The 12,392-nt window shown below is 47.7% G+C and overlaps 1 protein-coding gene across 1 annotated transcript in view; it reads right to left on the bottom strand.

The window, feature by feature from the left end:
• The window catches only part of LOC134146248 (disintegrin and metalloproteinase domain-containing protein 9-like), a 38,552-nt gene extending 27,452 nt beyond the window's left edge, over nt 1–11,100 (bottom strand). The window contains exons 1-6 of the mRNA XM_062586584.1: nt 11,031–11,100; nt 9,557–9,639; nt 8,762–8,826; nt 7,862–7,940; nt 7,155–7,231; nt 2,539–2,734 (exon numbers count right to left, since the gene is read on the bottom strand). Coding sequence (XP_062442568.1) covers nt 2,539–2,734; nt 7,155–7,231; nt 7,862–7,940; nt 8,762–8,826; nt 9,557–9,639; nt 11,031–11,100 — 570 coding nt within the window. The remainder of the gene's footprint in view (nt 1–2,538; nt 2,735–7,154; nt 7,232–7,861; nt 7,941–8,761; nt 8,827–9,556; nt 9,640–11,030) is intronic.
• Nucleotides 11,101–12,392: the final 1,292 nt, after the last annotated feature.

Here is a 12,392-nt window from a genome sequence, read left to right as displayed (position 1 = left end):
ATAACCAACGCACTTGTGAAAGCAACATCAGTAATAGCCAATATCAAACAAATGATGCCAGAACAAATTAATTGCCTTCAATAATATGGAAATATGGTTTCTGAATAGAGGACAAGCAAGAGATGCATGCATTTGACATCATTAAAGCTTTTTTCCACCCAATTTAAGCAAACCATGGCAGTGTAGTTCAGGTTTGCTTGCAATAAGGTGTATACTAACAACATTGGGAAGTGAGCTAGAGCACTTGTTGCCCCTGGAGGTAAAGATGCGTTAACTGAAGTCCCATGAGGGTCAGGTGTGGGCTGGGAACTGTTCAACATCACCTCTATCCCAGGAGCCTGAGGCTAAGAGAGAGTGCTGGTAGATTTGCAGACAGCTCCATCAGAGACGTGCGATGAAAGGCGGGATGAAACTCAAAATTATTCTGCTGTTCCGTGAGGGAAAAGAAAGGCAAAAAAAGAAGGAGCAGGAGCCAGAGCAGCATCAGTAAGGCAGGTGAGGTAGCTTCCCTTCCTCGGTGCTCACGGGACATTGGCAGAAACACTGCTGAGAACAGGGCACCCATGTGTGGGTACGGGGAGCTGCACCTTAGGGCCCCTTTGGAGTGAAGAGAAGGGCAGAGGCACTTTCACAGTGCAAACAGAACTATTCAAACATTTCGGAGGTTTCTCCAGAAAAGGTTTCTCACATCCTCAAAGCACCTATTTGTCTCCATTGGCAATGAAGGGAATTTTGGTAATTTGCAAAGATACAGGTATTCATGGGACAGTTTACAGCTCAGCAGAGAGGTGCCAGGCAGTGACACGTTCATGAGAAGCAGCCAGTAATCGCATCTCTAGTGTGTTAGCCCAGTAACTAGAGCACTCACCAGCTGTACTGCTAAATAAGATGGCCAGGGAATAGTTTGGGGTACTCAGCTTCTCCTCTACTCCCTGCTCACTTGCTCCTTGTCTCCATTTTGCACTGTTTCAACTAGATCTCTCCAGGACAAGTCTGTTGCGGAAGGGATCAACCAGAGCAGGCTGGATGTGAGCTAAGCCCTGGAGTCAACCCCTTGGCCCTCTTTTATTTATCGTAACAGACACAATCAAAGCAGCAGATATTGTCTATAGACCTCTTCTGCTGGAGCAGCCTCCTCGTGGTGAGATGGTGATGCTTATTGCACATTTTCACAGTTACTGATGCACTAACAGAGAAAATTCAAGCGTTAGAAAAGGTTTCCCAGAGAGGCTGTGCTGTCTGTATCCTTGGACCTTTTCAAGATCAGTCTGGAAAAGCCCTGCACAACGTGGTTTGACTTCATAGCTGACCCTGCTTGGAGCAGGAGATTGGACCTGAGTCCTCCCAAAATCCCTTCCAACCTGAATCACCCTATGATCCTGCAGGACGGAGATCAAGACTGTTGTCAGTCTGAGAGGTCAATAGCACCCACTTCCCAGGAGCGTAGCCCACATACCAAGCTTCGTCCTTCCCCTTCATCTCTTTGACTATGCAGCCCTGGAAGAAGAAACTCTAGAGAGAAGAGTCCTAGATTCAGACCCCTGATCCCAGGATGAAGCCTGCATTTTCCATTCTGGAGTCATGCAGTAAAATAATAGATTGTCAATAGATTTTCCGTCTGTAAGGGGAATGTCAATAATCGATTTAGATTGCTCCTTGTGTAGCTTCTGATCACAGAAAAACTAGTAACACATCCTTACTGTCTAAAAATAATTAATCATTTAAAATTTTAACTGAAATCTTTAACTGCCTCTATCTCCTGTTTCCATATAAACTGGCAGAGGTGTCAACTCCACTCTTTATTGCTAATTAAAAAAAAAATCTTGATTGCTACTACCACTTTCATTTCAGCCAGGACTTTTTAAAATTGGATATTTTTTCCATGTTTTCTGAGATTAACTGTGCAGGAAGGGATCTCAAGGGAGAATCAAACTCAAGGCAGGATGAACTTCACCCAACCAGTCCCTGATGAAGTATTATTTAACACTTTCACAAGTCCTCAGAGGATTAAGGTTCCTCAGGTGATTCATGCCTAGTTTACCAGTTAATCATTAATAAGCCATTTGAATGTGGCTTTTATTTACTCTGCAGTCATTGCACCTGCAATCACACCTCTCAGCCCAGAAAGCTCTTCGCACCACTAAAGCAATGTGAACAGTGAGTAAGCGGAAGAGGTGCATTGCCTTTCAGCTCCTAGGTCTCTTCCAGGACTGATGTAAGCTGGTGACAGATGAGTTTTGAAGTGCTGAACTACTCTAAGTTTGGAAGGAAACATCCAGAGTAACAGAAATGTGTCTTTTGTTCTCACTATTAAGCTTAGGCATAGCTCAAAGTATGGTTTCCTTAGGATGAGACAGTGCTTTGCTCCTGATAATCACACAGGATGAGACAGAAATCCTGTTAGCTTTCAGACCTGCCAATACATCATAGCTTGAAACCCTATAACATTCCTCTGAATATGACAGGAATTTCCAAAACAGTTGGATCGTTCTCATAATATGCACTAATATGCAATACTGCTCTAGCAGGAATTCTTACTTCAATAAAAAATATTTTACGACTCCCATTTGAAAGGTCTTCCTCTTCAGGCAGTTGGTCTTCATTCTTTTCTGGCACTTGGCACAGATGAGGTGGGTCACTTTCCAGTGCCTTCCGATAAATAAGATGTTGAAATGTAGAGGAGTTTTCAACGGGTTCGATTTCATACCTCAGGTCTCCAATTTCCAAAACTCCACTGTGAATTTTCAAACAGAAAAACAATTAAACGATTTGATGAAACTAAATGGCTTTCTAAATTATTTTATAAATATAGAAAGAAACAAGGTGTATGAACCCTTAAAAGAGAGTCTAAACAAATGAGGCACCACCAGCAGTTTCATCAAACTTTTCTTCTATCAAATATGACAGCGGACAGCGTGATGGTAAGAAGGACAAGTTACTTACCTGTCTGTATTTTTCAGCTACATTGTGGTATCGTGCTTTGGTCCCCCATTTGCGAACGTTGTTAACCAGAGAATTTGCTGCCCTACACACACATAGGAGTACGTCCAAGGCCCTTCCCTCCCTGTGCACACCTTGTGTGGCGATAAAAGGGTGAGGAATGCCCCATCCTCTCCAGCCTGGGATTCCCAGTGCGATGGGGACCTGAGAGGAGGGATAGGATGGTGCACTGAGAGCACTCAAGCAAGCAAAAGCTCCCTAGAAAGACAGCGGTGAGCAAGCAACTCATCCTCTTCACCCAACATGTGTTTGCATATCATGGGTGATTCCAGGCACTGCCCAGCAAACCAATGACAAGGAGAAGAGGCTCAAAATCCTTAAAGAAAGAGAGATTAAAAGTCCACCCTCCCACTGGCATCGGTGGGCTGGGGCATGGCAGCAGTAGCAAGTGCTGGAGCAAGTGCTGCTGGAGATGCTGGAGCAGCCACATGGATATCACCAGCGGGTGGAAATGCGGGAGACACTTCTGAGGCTTTGGACAAGCCTGTTATTTTATATTTTAGAGAGGAAGATAAGGAAATATTCCTTTTAGCTCTCTCATAATGCTACTTCTACAGTCAGGGATCCAGTGGGAACTGAAAAGGAACTCATTGAAAAGATTTCCTATGGAAAAAAACACCATGTCCAATGTTTAGGATACATAAGATGGCATGAAAGAGCAATCATGCGACTTTGGGAAAAAGTAAAGAAGCTACAGATGAATTTCATGTATTAAACAAAACTGAGAAGGCGGTAAAAACTCTGAATGGGCTACTTATCTTGAAAGATAAGTAAGATCTGTTTATCTCCAGGAAGACACTGTGACTAAATAGGTTTTGTCCATTAATAACTATAGGAACGTGTCACACTGGCACAAAAGGCAATCTTTACCGAGAGCAATCTGCATGTGAGATCCCATGAGGGACTGAGAGAAGGAATAATTAATTCCTTAAAAAGCCCTGTAGTAGTAGGGTTAAAAAAGAAGAGACAATACCTCAATCTGGGAATGAAGGGACAAAGTAGGAGCTGTGATGGACAGTTAATGTATATTATGTTCTGTTAAGGTTATGGCTAGACAGGTAGACCTCTGGAAGCAGGGAGCAGATGTCTGAATGGAAAGCACGATTTTCCCTAGGACGAAGCCTGCAGCAGCCCAAGAAGTCCTTAGAGATTGCTGGACCAAGCATGCCTGGAGGAAAGACCTCTGTTAAAGGTAGGCAGATGAAGACTGGCTTCCATAGATTTAAATTTTATTTGATTTTATGAGGTTCTGAGCTTCCCCTACTTAGAAAGTTGCCTCATTTTAGTCTGCATCCTCAAAAATCTCACTTAAGCAATTCAAAGACCTTTGAGGGGCTTGTTTCAAGATGAAGGTGCAGGTGGGTCTACCCAGATCTTAGTCCTATGCCTTGATCTCATCAGAGAGGCTAAATAGGTCTTAATTCTGCTAGAGTTCAAATTATTTAGTTCTGAAATGTCTGGTATTACTGTCTAATATGTCAAAATAGGAAAGTATGGCCTCACCAAACACTGAGCTAGAAACCTAGAGGACTTTGCAACGTCAGTTTTCTTAGTACATGGTTGGTGGCATTTATCAAAAAGATCTCAAATTGGAGAAAATGACCTTTTTCTCACCCTGAGAATATCCAGGCTGTGAGGAGAGCTAAGATGTAAGTGCGAAGCTGTCTCCACCAGTGTTGACAGAAGATCCTTTAATGGCAGAAGGGCTTTTGATCATGGAACTGAGTTTGGGTGCTGAAACCCAAACTGCCTGGATCAGGCTGGTACTTTGGTCTGCCTGCTCTTTTGTACTACCTGAGCAGGAGCAGAATTGGAAAAAATCCACAAAGAATTGGGAATGCAGCTGAGAATTACTGTGGAGGGTCGTATTCTGGAGCAGAACTGTGGGCATTTCTGTTTGATGTCCGAGGCAACGATACTGATCTCTGTGTAATCCCAGTCTTGGAAACTGCTGTCAAAATATTGTTGTGAATCTCTCAGCAAATGTTGCTCACCGGCAGGAGGACCTACAGGCACAATTTGGGATCAGCACTGGTGTCTGCATCATCTGAACACCCCGAAAGTGGGCTAACGCCAGCTCTGAATGCATTTGGTATGGAGTCTGGCACAAGATTAGTAAAGATGCAGACTGCCATTATCCCAGGATGGTTTTGAATGATGCTGAACGGTGAAACTCTATGTTCATGGTGAAATCTCTTCCTGCAGAGGAAATGCCATGACAGCTAAGGAGTCTAATGGCTCCTCATGTTCCTTAGGCATTGAGTAAGAATCAGGTTTAAGAAGCTAAAAATTCTAAGGTGGCTTTGATCAAGGTTGTCATTCCTTTATTATCTAGTCCTTGAGACAAAGAAAAACCTTTATATGTTAGTATCTCACATATACAGCAAGACCAATACTTTTGTAAAGCTCCTTAGTGCTCAAACCAAGAACCTACAGTGCTTCCTGAGCCTAGAAAGATGCTATCTATCTTGTGGTGGACTGAACAAACAGATATGGAGCGCAGCTCTCTAGTGTATTTTTAAAAGCATCTTGCCACCATGACACAAAGAACTCAGATCCCATGCGGCCATGACTGGAACGTTACTAGCTGATAAAATGAGTTACTTCTAGAATTTGTTGGAGGTTCCCTAGAGGTTTTCATGTGGCTTGGGTAACCACTGGGTCACTTCATCTGTATATGAAGAGAGTAAGTTCTTGCCTTCAGAAGAAAGGTCTTCCAGCAGGAACTGCATGTCTTTTGGTAGGGTGGATAACTTTTTCCCCATGATGACAGTTAAGCAGCACAATAGGGCCCAGAGACCCAGGCATCTCTGTCCTTGGAGGTTTTCAAGACCTGACTGGATAAAGTCGTGGGTAACCTGGTGTAGCCCCACAGCTGCCCAGCTTTGAGCTGGAGGTAAGACTAGAGACTTCCCAAGGTCGCTTCCAACCTGAATTATCCGGTGGTCCTGCAAGTCTAGGTCCAAGCTGTGGGTGCCCGAAAAGGCAGTTGATCTTGCTGAGGTGTCCTGGCCGTGAAGCGGCTCCAGAGTTGGGAGAAGTGTGGAAGAATCAGGATTTATATATTTTTTTCCTATACCAACTGAACCCTATTTTAAACAGGGCCAGGACTGAGTGTGGAGTATAACCCAAAGCATCTATCTCTCTTGGATGATGTTGAGTGAATGAGGGGCAGACAGGTAAGGAAAAAAGCAAAGGAGGAGTCAAAGACCAGGCATTTCCCAGTTGTTGCTGATGAGTTCAGGGATAGTGAGACTGTGCATGGAGAAACGTGCCTGAAGCACAAGGGCTAGATTTTGATCTAGACACTTAGTAGCTTGGGATGGTCTCCTGGAGATGCTGACTGCAAATACACTGCGTATGTGAGGAAGCAGTAAAAGCTTGGCTTCCAGAGGAGCGGGTTTATAGTGGGCATTCACTAGGGACAGCACACAATTGCGAGAAGTATTTTACATTGTTTATTTGTTCTTTGATGCACTTTGCAAAAATCCATCCTTTCCATGAGCTTTTAGAGAGGTCCCTAAGGTGGATATTTTTGGAGAAGAATTAACAGCTTTAGATCGATAATGTTGTAGTGGGATAATGTAAGTACGATACTTACATTATTCAGTTCAGTTATACTGCTCAGCTGGGGATGGTTCATCTTAAAGTTCTCTTAATCTTCATGGGAAAGGCTATACTGGTATTTCTTTTTGCTTGACTATTACTATAAAGTAAATGAACTCTATAGGAAAGACCATGAGAGAAATGGCCACAATATTCAGGGGCGACCGCTGGTTTAATGCCGTGGCCCTGGGAGCTCTGATTTACAAGAGACAGTCACGCCCCTACACGCACCATTTTCTGTTGCACATTTGGAGCTTGCTGTGTCAGAAATAAATATATTCAGGGACTCAGAGCTCTCGCAAAGAGGAAAGTTCCTCAAAGGAAAGCAGCCGAGCGGTGCTTATTTAGTTGGCTGCTTTGTAAAGCAAATCTTCGGCATGTAAAAACTTCTGCCTGCTTGCACTCTAAGAATACAAAGCTTGTTTGTGGGACAAGAATTTTATTAAAATCTACTTTTCTGTGAAGTGGCTGCATTTTAAATCTATAATACTGTAAGAGCTGTAATGTATTTTTTTTCACCTGTGCCTGACAATTTGTGTTTTAGTTACCTGATGCCAAAGCATGTGCTGAGGGAGACGAGGGATCCTGGGGTGTCTTCCACGAACCCCTCGTAGTAGCAGTCCTCCTGCAAGGTGCAGACACCCGTTACTCCTCCGCTAGCAGCACCTGCATCCCCAGCTCATTGCTGGGCTGGGCAGCTGCTCCAGCACCCGCTGCCGTGCAAAAAGCTCCCGTGCGCAGATTAAAAAGAAAAATACTGCATCAATGAAGGGGCATGTGAAAAAACCACAAGCAAAATCCTTGATCCATTTGGGCAGGGTATTTCATGTGCACGAGCAAAAATACTTTGAGGATCAATACTGCCTTCTTTAGTAATAGAAAATAAAGTATTTTGATAATGATGAAATAGTCCTTTTTGGTACTTCTAGTTATATAGAAATATAGTTATATAGAAATACCTATTTGGTATTTCTTTTTTTTTGATGACACAAAATTATGTTTATTTAAGAAACTTTAGAAGTTTGAAATCAAGTGTTGTTCTGATCAATCTGAAATTGTTTTGTTTTCTAGATCTTTATGCAATTTCCTTCTTTCTTTTTTTTAAAATGTAAAAATGGTGAATTTTTAGAAAATTGCCTGAAAAACAGAAAGCTATTTCTTGCTTAGATTCATAGGTATAATCAGATGACCCTAAAAGGAGGATGATAATTTAGCTCTACTCAATGTTGTGTCTTTGACATACATCTAGACTTACCTGGATGTACGGATATTCAGTTATCAAGTCTCCCTCTTGACTGTACATAAAAACAGGGAGATCCTTGGCTATCAAGTTTCTGAAAGTCAAAACAGAAAAATCCTTAAAATTAGACATACCAAGTTCTCCCCGTTAAGCGCAGCTGTTTCGTTTTTCTCCTGCAGGCTGCAAGAGACGCCTGGTAATTCACTTGTTGTCCACAAGTCCCAGACTGGTGCTAGAATCTGGGTAGGAGAAATCCTGGCAGCAGGAGCGACTGAAGCTACGCAATGACAGATGGAGCCAGATCCCTGGCTTTGGACTATGGCGAGGCCGTGACAGATGGACAAAAAGGGGATTGCTTAAGAAATATGCATTTATGTACTTTCAAAATGCTGTTTGCGCAGACATAGGAATGGCCACGATCATTGGGCGTGTGCATCAGATCTGCTCCTCATGCATGTGGCAGCATTTTAAGCCCTAGAGGTGGAGAGAAGCCCTGTCAACCCACACAGCAAATGTTCCTAGAATACCAGTTTTATGATAAAAGTTCTGACTGGTCCAAAGCTGGGCTTCGAGGTCCTCAGGAAAGATGATGGACAGCCCCAGGTGCTTCCTCAGGGCACCAGGTCTTCCCTGGGATCCCGTGGGCTGGCTGGGTCCCACTAGGAGCTGCCGAGCTGGGAGAGGGCTCACATGGGGTGGCCACAGCCTCAGTGCCGCACGTGGGTGCTTGCGGCACACCAGGAATGTGGTGCACCCCGGAGAAGATGTGAAAGGCACCTGCCTGGATAAAGCACCTGGTCTGACCCTGCTTTGAGCAGCAGGTGGGACCAGAGACCTCACACAGGGGCCCATGGGGTGGCTGCAGGAGCAGAGAGTCGGAGAGGAAGAAAAGCTCGGGAAGCAGCAGACACTTACTTTGCTTGCACGAGATGGATGATATGGTGGTTCCCTTCTGCTGTTATTAAATACGACACGTCCTCCTAAACCGTTTGAGACACAGTATATTAATGTTTCCAAGATTAAACTCAGCTGTTCCAGCCTTCCCTCATGAAGGCCATTTAGCACCTCTCCTCAAGCGTGTCCCCAAGGGAGCATCTTCTCAAGAGGTTCCCTTGCTTGCTGAGCCTGTGCAGTGCCCTTCCTTCGTTCCCCGCTAACGGCGACTGCCAGGGACGGGTGGACACGGTCTGGCCTCACGTCCCTGGTTTTGCAGCCTCCCATCTCAAGGAAAGTGACTTCGGGAGTGTCGGAGAGCGCAGCCCCCTTCCTCAGAAAAGCCGCTTTAATTCTGCCATTTCAGTCTGTTCCTAAGTAAAACCAACTCTAGGCTGAAGAGGGCTCGATATCTGGACTACCAGGGCAGAAATTTTTTCCAAAAAAATATTAAAAGCCCTCTGTCAGCAGAGAAAGGCTCCAAAACTCTGCCCCAATCCCTTTTATCTCATGCAACGCCGCATTGATTGCTCAGAGCACGGTTCCCGTTTTACCCTTTGCCAAAGGCTTCTTCTCCAGAGCCTGTTTCTTTCTAAGAATCCCCTTTGTAGCATTTAGCATTGTTGAGATAGCATTAAAAGGGGAAAAAAAGAATTAAAAAGCTCTTTTAAAAATGTTTGGCAAGTCAAAAGCAGTAAGCCTGAAGTGACAAACGCTTCCACCTCCCCAGCCAGGCCCTGGCTGGGACCAGCAGCAATTTTCTGAAAAGCAAATGACCTTTGCAAGTGCCCCGTCCCTTGGCTCCAGCTTCCTCGGCACCGTTACTTCGGAGTAGAGGATTCTTGACGTTTCGAAAAAACCTGGAAGAAATAAACTGCTGATGTTGATACAGATATTGGAGTATGACTGAGCTGCGGTAGTCTCCCATCAGCTGAGCCATCAGGAAATGATTTTGTTCCATATTTTAGGGGAAAAGCAGTGTTTTTCACACCAGATAATGAAGTATTTCCCGTTCCTGCAATGCAGAAGGAGGATTTTAAATAGAAAGCTTTTTTTTTTTTTTTTTTTTTTTTTTTTTTTTTTAATTTGGCATATTTAATTTTGCAAGTCCATCTATCTTAAATTTGAGGTATAAGAGAGCTGGTTGAAGAGCTCTTTTCACTGTTAATACTGATTTCTAATGAAGCTTCGGGTGCAAGAAATTCCAGCGAGCGTTTTTCAAAGGGAGAAGATGAGACGATTTCTGTAATTACAAGATGATGATGAGCTCGCTTTGATCTCAAGCAAAAACCCAGAATCAAACCTGATACGGGATCACAGGAAATAGAACGTCGAGATTTAATTAACCGCGTTTTGTGAGAGCCAACGAGCTGGCCAAGGAAGGAGGAGGCTGTCCCATGAGCCACGTGCCCGGCCCAGACACCCCCCAGCCTGTCCCCCACCACCAGCTGGGCCGGAGCCCACGTCCCTGCCCGTGTCCCCAGCCCATGTTTTCCTACCCATGCCTCTGCCAGTGTCCCCCAGCAACGTCCCCAAGCTCACATTTCCCAGCTGGTGTCCCCAGCCTGCACCCCCCCCCAAAGTCCTCCCAGCCCATGTCCCAGCTCATGCCCCTCAGCCTGCATCCCCCCCACCAATGTCCCCAGGCTCATGTCCCCTCGTCTGCATCCCCAGCCTGTGTCCTTAGCTCACATTCCCAGCCCACGTCCCTCTGACCTTGTTCCCCTGTGCTTGCCCCCAGTCTGTGTCCCCCATCCTGCATTCCCCCCCAGTGTGCCCTGGCCCCTGGCCCTAAACCCATGTTCCCCAGCCCCAAGGCTCCAGCCTGTGTCTCCCAGCCCATGTCCCTCATCAATGTCCCCAGCCTATGTCCCCCAGCCCATGTCCCTAAACCCGTATCTCCAGCCTGAGTCCCCACCAGTATCCCCAGCCCATGTCCCCCGTCTTACATCTCTCATCCCATCTCCCCCTGCTTGCATCACCTACCGATGTCCCCCAGCCCATGTCCCTCAGGCCATGTCTCCAGCCCAAGTGCTCCAGCCCACATCTCCCAGTTTACATACCCCAGCTCACACCCCCACCCCATGTCCCTCAGCCCACGTCCCTGACCCATATCCCCAAGCCTGCATCCTTCCACCCACATCCCTCCACCCACATCTCCAAGCCCATGTCCCTACCTTCCATTCCACGTTCCTCATCCTGTGCCCCCCCCCCCCGCCACCAGCCCGGGCTCCCAATCGCTGCCCCTCACCTGGGCAGAGGAGCAGGATCAGTGCCACGATCCTTGTGCCCCGGCGGGGCAGGCAGAGCCCTGGCCCCATGTCCGCGCTGCTCACCGCCCTGGCCAGCCCTGCCAGGACACAGCCCTCAGCCCAGCCGCCCTGACCCTGCACCCGCTGCCCCCAGCTCCACGCCACCCTCGGCAGCTGCCCCGGTCCACCTCCAGCTGCCCCAGCCCCTTCGCTGCCTGCGCCCGGTCCTGGCCTCGTCCCTCACCTTCAGCCCTGTCCCAACCCGTGCCCCATGCCAGGGGCGCCCCAGGATGCAGCCACCCTGCTGCCATCCTCTGGCCCCTCTTTAGACCTCCAGCGCCCCTCAGCCCCGCTCCCCATCTCCCATGGCCATGTGCTCTGCCCTTCCGTTGCCACCCCCAGCCCCACCTCCCCCAGCCCCGAGCTGCCTCCAGCCCCTTCCTCCACCCCAACCGCCACAGGGTCTCCTCCGTTCCTGCCCCTCCAGGCTCCAACTGCCGCCTGGGCTCGTCTGCCACCTCCCACCATCCTGGCACCTCCTCCTCCTGCCACCTGTCCCATCCTGTCCCATCCCACCTCTTCTCCACCTGCCATTCATCCCATCCTATCCTACACCACCCTGTCTCATCCTATCCCACTCCATCCCTCCTCCAACTGCCACCTGGGCGTGTTCTGCCACCTCCTACCAGCCCAGTCACAGCCCTGCCTGCCACCCACCTCATCCCATCCCTCCTCCACCTGTCACCCATCCCATCCCATCCCGTCCCATCCTATCCTGTCCCATTGCATCCCACCCCTTCTCTACCCGCCACCCACCCCATTCCATCCCATCCCCTCCCTCCTCCAACTGCCGCCTAAGTCAGTTCTGCCACCACCCACCACCCTGATCCCACCTCCATCTGCTACCCACCCTGTCCCATCCCACCTCCACCTACCTCCTGGGGCCGCTGCTCTGTCTCCAGCCACAGCCCAGCTCCTGGTGCCACCCAGCCCTCACTCCCAGCACCCTCACTTGGCCCAGCCCATGCACCTAGCCACACCCCCACACCTGCCACCAGCCCCGCCCACCTCACTTGGTCCCGCCCTCCCTGGCCCCACCCACCCCACCTGGGGGGCTGCCTGCAAAAATAAACCCTACCAAGATGTCCTGCTTTCCTAAAAGTGCAACATTTTTGCAGGAAAGAACCAAAAATTGGCTCCAAGAGCAGCAAGGGGATCTGCTGCCACCGGTGCCTGGAGCATGCGACGGCAGATGAAATTCGGCGCTTGATGCAGGCAGAGGAACAACCCGGCCTCCTCGTCCACCAAAACGTGGCCCCTCTTCATGGTCAGGCCCCAACAGCCCCCGCTCAATGCTGAGT

The sequence above is a fragment of the Rhea pennata genome, chromosome 1, assembly GCF_028389875.1.
Source record: "Rhea pennata isolate bPtePen1 chromosome 1, bPtePen1.pri, whole genome shotgun sequence".
NCBI lineage: Eukaryota > Metazoa > Chordata > Aves > Rheiformes > Rheidae > Rhea > Rhea pennata.
This window is presented reverse-complemented; position numbering and strand designations above follow the sequence as displayed.